This window comes from Rhinolophus sinicus, chromosome 15, assembly GCF_057876585.1.
Source record: "Rhinolophus sinicus isolate RSI-liver-muscle chromosome 15, RSI-T2T, whole genome shotgun sequence".
Classification (NCBI taxonomy): Eukaryota; Metazoa; Chordata; class Mammalia; order Chiroptera; family Rhinolophidae; genus Rhinolophus; species Rhinolophus sinicus.
In genome coordinates, this window is record NC_142515.1 from 9997665 (window position 1) to 10006245 (window position 8581).

Here is an 8581-nt window from a genome sequence, read left to right on the forward strand (position 1 = left end):
TCCTGCCCCGCCTCCCGCATGCCCTGCCTCCTCTGCATCCCCGTGTTCCCCGCCGCTGCAGCGTGTACTGAAGATGGCGTCTGCGGCGGGAAGGTTGCTCCGTGCTTCGGTGAGTGGCTGCGGGCTGGGAACAGGCGCGGCGACACTGGGGTGGCTCTGAGAACGTGCTTCTCAGACAGAATCCCACTCCCTTACGGTCTGGGGCACTTTCGCCCTCGGAGGGTGTTAGCTAGTAAAGGACCCAGAGGCCTCCTCCTGTACGGAAGGCTTTTGCACCTGCGCAGAACCGCCCTCCCGGCCCCCACATTGCGGTCCTCTCCCTTAATCCTGCGTTGCTCCGAGTCGCAGTTCCCCAGTTCTCTCTCCATCCAAGCACGTGGTTCTGGCCCTGAAAGCGGGCTACCTGTCCCTGGTCCCGGTTCTGTAACACTGTGACCTTGGAAAGTGACTTCGCCTTTCCGAATCTCAGTTCACTTTGCTCACCTTACGGTAGGAAAAATTAAGCGTCCATCAAGGCATGGCTGTGAGCATCCACTAGATGCTGCATGGAAACCAAAGTGCTAAAGTGCTAAAATACAAAAGGCACTTTTCTCCTCCCACCCCCCAGGCCTGCCCCCGTGCTTTTCTCTTGGTGGGTTTCATCGCAGGCTCTTCTTCCTGAGTCATGCTGGACACTAAAGTTGAGCAAACATTTTCCTTGAGCCCTTTCCAAACTTTCCTAGAGGGTGAACTTTGCTCTACTTGTTTGCTTGTCTGTGGGGCTGGAAGGGCCTTGTCTTTTCGAAGGAAAACCTTGACATCGACTGCTCAGCAGATTGTCCTGGCAAAAGGCATAAATACATGGGGCCTGGCCAGTTCTTCTTGATGTTTGAACCCTCTGTGTTGGTCTTAAGAGTATGGAGTCTTGATGATTTTATAATTACCCTCCGCCTTGCAGTCTTTTTTAATTAATATATTTTTATATACAAGTTATATACTTAAGATACAAACCATGCTGATTTGACATATACCTTATGAAATAATTACTAGTCAAACTTATTCATGTCTCTTCAGTTACCTTTTTGTGTGTGATGAGTGTACCTGAAACCTGTTCTCTTAGCATATTGCCAGTGTTCAGTACCATATTATTTAGTGTAGTCATCATGTTGTACATTAGATCTCTAGACTTACTCATCCTACATAACTGCAACTTTGTATCCTGTGACCGATATCCTCACCCCACCCCCACCCCCCAGTCTTGAAGAAGGAAGCAGAAGGGAATGTTAAGAACTTGGAGACCCAATCCATACTCTTAGAGCTTGGTGTTTAGAATTTGGTTCACAGGAACAAGGACATCTGAGGCCACCATTGGCTCTTGCCCTTTCAGCAAAGCCAGCCTTTAGCCACCATTGTGGGACTACTTCCTAATATAAAGTGTTTCTCTTACCAGGTTGCCCGACATGTGAGCGCCATTCCTTGGGGCATCTCTGGGTCTGCAGCCCTTAGACCTGCTGCTTCTCGAAGAATGTGCTTGACAAATGTATTGTGGGCTGGTGCCAGTCAAGCAAAATCTGCCTTTAGCACCAGTAAGTATTATGCCTTGTTTTGACCCAGGTGATGGAAAGATGAATCATCATCTCTGGACAGGGGCTCTGAACCCTGGCTATACATTAAGACTCACCTGGGGAGCTTTTAAAAGCATGCCACTGCCCCAGTCCCATCCCAGATAACTTAAGTCAATCTCTGGGGTGAGACCAGGACATCAGTATTTTTTAATATCTCACCAAGTCATTCTAATGTGCAGCCAGGGCTGAGAATCAGTGAAGCAAACTGCCCTTGTGTCATAGTTCCTTGTTGGTTACCAGAGGTTTTAATCCTCTGTGTTGAGAGACTTGGGTAGGGGACCCAACTCGGATGCCTTGTGTGGCATGAAGGGGTGTGTGGTACGTGACAGTGATGGGCAGCCTATTGGGAACTCTGGCTTCTGGATTTGAACCTGTGTGCTGGCTCCAGTTCGTTACATTAGACCATGGACTCCTCTGTGATCTGAGTGAGGCATAGCTATTTTTGGAAATTTATACTCCGTTTTTTAGAACGTGGGCTTTGCTAAGATCAGCCTCAGATAAAGAATGGTATTTGAAAATGCCTCCTTTAGATTTGTCCCACCTTTCAAGAAGCATGTATTTAACACGTAATGGTTTGAATAATATACTTTAGCAAAAACTTTGTTTATGGGTGAAACGTTCTAAAACAATTTCAAAATTTTGCCATCCTGGACCTTTAAAAAAATTTCTAGTAGTGATTTGATGCCACAGATTTAAAACTTTCCTTGGCACCTGTCCCAAACCCCTCACTCCCAATAGTTCCTATTGTTTCTGAGACCCAGGCATTTTGATACCTGATCTCCTTTGTCCCTCATACCCAGGTAGAAGCAAGTCCTCCAGTTCTAACACATCTCTTGCATCCTTTCCTTTCTGCCCTGTTTTCTCTGCCACACGCCCTCCTCCATACCTCTTATTTAGATAACTGAAATCACCTCCGAACATCATTCTCCCCTCCTCCTGCTCCCCTTACCCTCCCCTGCCGGACTAATCTTCCTAAGAACAGCCGACTCATCTTCTATGTGAAAACCTCCAGTGACTCCTTTATCTCTTCTCTTTAAAACAAACTCATCAGCTTGATATTTAGGGGCCTTCACAGCATGGCCTTCACCCATGCTAGCCTTATCTACCACTTTTTCTTCCACACATACCTACACTGTTCTGATCAAACTGTGCCGTGGGCTTTCCCCACACGTGCCCTCTTCTTTCCTCCATGCCATGTGCCCAGTCCTATCTGGACTTGTCAAAATCTGAACTGTATTTAGAATCCATGCCCAGTCTCATGTCTTCCTTAATTCCATCTTAATTCCACCCCGTACCACGTTCTGTCATCTTGTTAGTTTCCATAACACTTGCAATTGAATTTATGCATCATCTAGAACTATGGAAAGAAAATAATTTACCTAAGATGTACAGTTGAACTGAAGCTTTTAATTAATTTATACTACTAATTAATTATTGTGAGAGTTTTAAATAAAACCAATGGGTGCTTGATTTAGCAAATGATGAACTTTATACCCATGTGGGTTTTTTTCAGGTTCCTCATACCATGCTCCTGCCGTCACCCAGCACGCTCCCCATTTTAAGGGTACAGCCGTTGTCAAAGGAGAGTTCAAAGAACTAAGCCTTGATGACTTTAAGGGGAAATATTTGGTGCTCTTCTTCTATCCTTTGGACTTGTGAGTTCAGTTTCTGTGATGCTTTAATGTCCTTCTGAGAGCAAAGATCCCTGTTCCCACTGACATTGCCTGTCTCTAGATGGGCTCCTTGTCAAGCGAAGGATGGGTTCTTTCTGAGCTTTTATCACTGATGGGTTTGTTGATACAGCCTGCATCTGTAGCTAATTTACAAGTGACAAATTTAGAGGATGGAGTGGTATTCTTCTTAATGTGGTAGGATTTTAATTGGACTCTGTTTCAAGTGCTCTGGAGCAATGGTTCCTATAAGCCAGTCTATGGGGAAGTTTTCATTAATCTGGAGGAAAATGAGAAAAGTAAAGGTAATAAAATGAGTTTTCTCTTGAAGTTGCTTTATTTAAATAAAATGCTTCTTTATTCTTAGAATATATCTCTTCCCCCACTACCCCCATTCTTTAAATAAGGTTCTTAAATAGAAAGATGAGTGTGTGAGGATAGTTAGCCGTTTTGCCTTTTTCACCTTTAAGCAAATTGAACTAGTTTTTAGACTGTTGTTCAAATTTTAACTCAGTGTTTTTAAATTCTCTGATGAGCATTTCTGCCTTTTTTCTCTAGCACCTTTGTGTGTCCTACAGAAATTATCGCTTTTAGTGACAAAGCCAATGAATTTCGTGATGCGAACTGTGAAGTCGTTGGGGTTTCCGTGGATTCCCACTTCACCCATCTGGCCTGGATAAACACTCCGAGGAAGGTACAGACACCTTGGGCCGCTTTGGCACTTAGGGTCTTCAGAACTGAAAAGGTCCCATAAAAGACTGGCCCAGAAGGTGTCAAAGAGTGACTAGTCTGAAATGGGCTATTTGTAGGTGCTAACCGACTAGCAGATTCGGTTACGCTCTGTCCATATGGTCCTTGGCATTGCATGTATATTTACTCCTTCCTGTACTTGTATTTTCCGAGGTACAAACACGAAAGGAGAGCAGGCCCAGCAAGGCCGCGCGGCACAGCTGGAATCCGTTGCCCCTCCCCTTGCCAGTATCCTGTAGACCCCGTGTACCCTGCGTGGCTTGTGGGATGGTGGTTAGGTTCTGACTTCAGTGTTTGGCATGATCCATGTTCTTGCCTAAAAACTTGCCTGGAAGAATCAAGCTATGATTCTGGAAGTGAGCTGGAAATCAAAATTTCCAGCTCTGCTGCTGGACTAATAATAATAATTCTTCAGAGTATTTTTCAATACTCTTCCATTTTTGTGCTGCAGAAGTTAATCTTCTACTGAAAGACTACTTCAAGAATTAGAACAAGAAAGGTCAATAGTACTAGCTGGGTTTAAGTCTTGCCCCTGTCCCTTCCTAGGTTACTTAACCTTAATGTGCCTCAGTGTCCTCATCTATAAAATGGTGATGGTCATAGAACCTCCTTCAGGCTGGTTGGGAAGAGGGAGTGAATGGAGCTTAGGGCCACGCTGGGCCTTGTTGGTGCTCATGACTGCTACTTATGCCACGGTGTTGGTCTCAGACATCGCGTTACCTGACCCAGAATGTTGTAAGAGCACAGATAACGACACCATGTTTGCGTTTTCATTAGAGTGGTGGTTTGGGCCACATGAACATCGCACTCTTGTCAGATTTGACTAAACAGATTTCCCGAGACTACGGTGTGCTGTTAGAAGGTCCTGGTCTTGCACTGAGGTAAGGACAATCCTGAGGAACAACATTGTTTTTCATGTTTAGCATCATCCCACTTCTTGGGGTATTTAGAGAGGCCTTGGTAAAGCATTTTGAAAACCCAAACTCCTTAATTTTGACCTTTTAGTAAGCACTGATGAATGCCTATTGCAAGGGTTGGCCGTCTTTCAGAAATGGCCTAGACGTGTTTGCCTCCTGCACCTGTCTCTTTCTGAAGAAGGATATCGTGCTGTGATGGGTTCACTGCTCCACTCTCTCTAACCACGTGGGAGCCGCTGTCATGGGGGCACAGTCCTGGCATGTTTGGCGAAGGGGGGACTATCAGCGTAGGAGTCAATACCTTGCAGTGGGTAAGATCTCAGAAAGTCCTGGAATCAAAAACAGCCAGAGTTCGATTTTATTTTATTTTTTAACTCATTTACTTCATAGATGTATGACTTTGGGCAAGTTATTTAACCTCTTTGAGTCGCAATTTTTTCATAACTAGAATGAGAACGTACCTCACAGGTTGGTCGTGAAAACTAAATAAAATGAGGCAGCTAACATTTTTAGCACAAGTCCTGGTAGCTGTTATAACCCCGTCCCAGGATTTCATATCTGTCCTTCATTCTGAGGTGAGACCTTTATTCCTTTGAGTGTGAGAGCTTTCTGTCTTTCATTCACAGTCCCACATTCAAACACAGCCCTCCTGGGAGGGATGAGAACTTAGGCCTTAGAAGTGGCAGCTTGATGACCTCTGAGTGGGGGTGAGATTGGGCTGTGTTTTACCTCCAGGAAGCGGGCGAGGACCCCGCTTTGATGTGTCCCTCAGTTTTGCTGGGGGCCAGCTTGGACCCGCTCACCTGCCCTGTCTCGTAGCTGACCTCTGGCCTGCTTTCCTCTTGCATTCCACCTAGACTTTCAGCCCTGGGAGCCACCTTGAACCTTGGGCCTTTTGTGCTCCAAGGACATCACTTCTTCCGTTAATAAACTAAAGCCTGCCTTTGACAGTGATGGCAAGGGAAGGAGAAAGAGAGTGCTGACTTTTTCCTCCTAGCATCCTTCCTTGTTGGGTCTTGCTAATTTGGCTGTTACCTCCCTACTGATTTCACTGTTAGGACTGACAAGGGAGAGGAGCCAAGTCTGGCTTGTAAGATAAGGCTTTCTTTCTGGAGTCTGGGCCCTACTCTATCCTAGCTCTGCGTCTGCACCTGGACTCCAGCTTGACTCTACTCTCCAGGAGCACACGGCTCAAAGCTCGACCCCAGGGAACGTTTCTTTTCCCGGAGTGGTTAACACTTGAAATGCCACACCCTTTTAAGACAGACTGTTAAAACCTGTGCATATCTGCGCATGTCCTGGTGACACCAGCGATCCTACAGAAGATGACTGCAGACCACAGGATGGGTCATCTCATTACGGCTTGGTTTCTCCTTTCGATTTCCGCTCTGCAAAGACTTAATTCTTTCTGCAGAGACGTTCCCATGGGATTTTTCCCCTCTGCGCAAGAACTCACTCATTTCATAAGTATTGACTGAATATAGATAAAACACATCTCTGTCCCTTCTCATTTGCCTATGGTTGCTTGCCAAGAGTGGACACAGCAGCACAGAGAATGCTTGCTAAATCACTACGTAAAGAAGTCTCTCCCCTCTGTGACTTTCATTTTTATTTATTTATTTATTTATTTATTTATTTATTTATTCATTCATTCATTCATTCTACCCTCTGTGACTTTTAGATCCTGTGTGACATTTGGGTCACATTTATAAATGTTTTCCATGGTGGCCTGGTCTAGTCCTGCCTTTGTGAAAGGATCTGTCAATAAGAGATAAGTTTTTTGTATAACAACGAAAACCCCATTTTTAAGCATATGTTAGAGCTTAATACATGGTTTATTAAGGAGAATGAGAGAAAGAAGAGAAGTTACACTCTTCCTAGTTCTGGTACTGGTGAGATACTAATGGGGACCAATTCTGACGCAGAGGCCTCTTCATAATTGACCCCAATGGGGTCATCAAGCATTTGAGTGTGAACGATCTCCCTGTGGGCCGAAGTGTGGAGGAGACCCTCCGCCTGGTGAAGGCGTTCCAGTTCGTGGAAGCCCATGGAGAAGTCTGCCCGGCAAACTGGACGCCGGATTCTCCTACGGTACGTTTCTTGTCCAAAAGCACTGGGACCCCAGCAGAGGGTCCCAGGTCCTTGCTGCCTCAAGGGCTCCTGGCCTGGAATATCCACAGAAGGAGCCCACCCTTGGAGGAAGGCTGCAGATGGTGTGCAAATGGGTGAAGCTGCTGAGCAGTGAGGAGTGGTGGGGGTTGGGAACAGGGGTCTGGCAGGCTGTTAATACAGCTTTCATCCTTGTATTTTAAAAGAAACAGACCCATCTTTAAAAAGTTAAAGAACTTTAGGTGAAAAATTGAGCTATCAGCTCGCTTTTGAGATTATTAAAGTGAGTTACCTAATGTTTTTGTATTTTCAGATCAAGCCACATCCGACTGCTTCCAAAGAATACTTTGAGAAGGTAAATCAGTAGTAGACCATCACATGTGCACCTGCAGCTTCTCAAAAGAACCACAGTTGGGACTCACTTTTAGCATTTCAAAGATGATTATTTATAGAAGCGAAAAACCAATTATGCTTGCATTCATAAATGTTACTCTAAATGTTTTGTTCGTGTAACATTGGCTTTTTAAACATGATTAGTTACTAACATGAATCCTTGACTGGTAACTTCTTGATGGCTAGCTAGTTTGTAGAATGCCTAGTTCACTCATTTCTTTGATCATATCTTCAACGGGAAACACTCTTAGCCTTTCTGGAACTTTTGTGTGCACCAGAGTAGCACCTCAAGTATCGGAAGCCTCTGATCAAAGGTCCTGAAATTTTCTTCTTGAATTTCTTTGTATTAAGCTGCATTTTCTTTTAAGGTAACAAAGATCATAGTTTTACCTTATTAGCATCAGCAGTCTAATTAACTCTTAGAGTGAATGTATATGCGATTGAAACAAATGTGAATCATGTTTTTAAAAAAACACGGTGGCAAAGTGACTTAGCTGATCATGCATGTTCCTCTTCCCTGAAATTTACAGTTTATATAGTTATTTTACTTATTTTATTTTTTAGCTGACTTAGTGTTTGCATACATTTCTAGATATTGGTTGAGTATAATTATAAAGGATATTTATTGAATCCAGGGATTGCGTTTTGAAATCATGTAATTCTTTGCCGAAGCGGTCAGTGTAAAGTATATAATAAAAACATTTTTAAATATTTGCATTTTTAAAACCATTAATTGTTGGTTCAGTTTATGTTGTGGGGCTTTGGTTTTCCTTCTGATTTTTATCAACAGACATTTATTGAGCATTTAACTCGGGGCCCATAAAGATGAGTAAGATGCTGGCTCCACACCCAAGGATCTCAGTTTGGGGGGCAAGAGAGAAATGGAAGCAATTATTCATTGTTTTCAGTAAACCCTTGAGTGCCTACTATCATAGCCAGTGCTGTTGTGGATGCACAAGAGTGAACAAAAAGACAAACCTTTTCCTTCATGCACTTACATTCTAGAGGGGAAACAATAAACTACATACAACGTTTGGAAGGAAGATAAAGTGGAGTGGACTAGAGCCGAGAGTTGCAGGTGTTCTAGATACAGGTTGTCAGAAGGCCTGGCAGGAGAGTCCGTCTCTCCAGGCCTATT

The 8581-nt window shown here is 44.1% G+C and overlaps 1 protein-coding gene across 1 annotated transcript; it reads left to right on the forward strand.

Moving 5' to 3' along the window:
- PRDX3 (peroxiredoxin 3) lies at nucleotides 1-8172 on the forward strand. Its single transcript, XM_019725273.3, has 7 exons — nucleotides 1-109; nucleotides 1430-1565; nucleotides 3118-3259; nucleotides 3833-3968; nucleotides 4802-4905; nucleotides 6867-7032; nucleotides 7364-8172. Exons 1-7 carry the CDS (start codon nucleotides 74-76, stop codon nucleotides 7415-7417), a joined length of 774 nt encoding a protein of 257 aa, XP_019580832.3. The 5' UTR covers nucleotides 1-73; the 3' UTR covers nucleotides 7418-8172.
- The last annotated feature ends 409 nt before the right edge of the window (nucleotides 8173-8581 follow it).

What these genes read in the sequence shown, in the direction of transcription:
- PRDX3 (XM_019725273.3), top strand. Translation starts at nt 74, where the DNA reads ATGGCGTCTGCGGCGGGAAGGTTGCTCCGTGCTTCG. An exon ending in AAAATCTGCCTTTAGCACCA is followed by an intron (nt 1,566 to 3,117) that starts GTAAGTATTATG and finishes GGTTTTTTTCAG; the next exon opens with GTTCCTCATACCATGCTCCT. An exon ending in TTCTTCTATCCTTTGGACTT is followed by an intron (nt 3,260 to 3,832) that starts GTGAGTTCAGTT and finishes TTTTTTCTCTAG; the next exon opens with CACCTTTGTGTGTCCTACAG.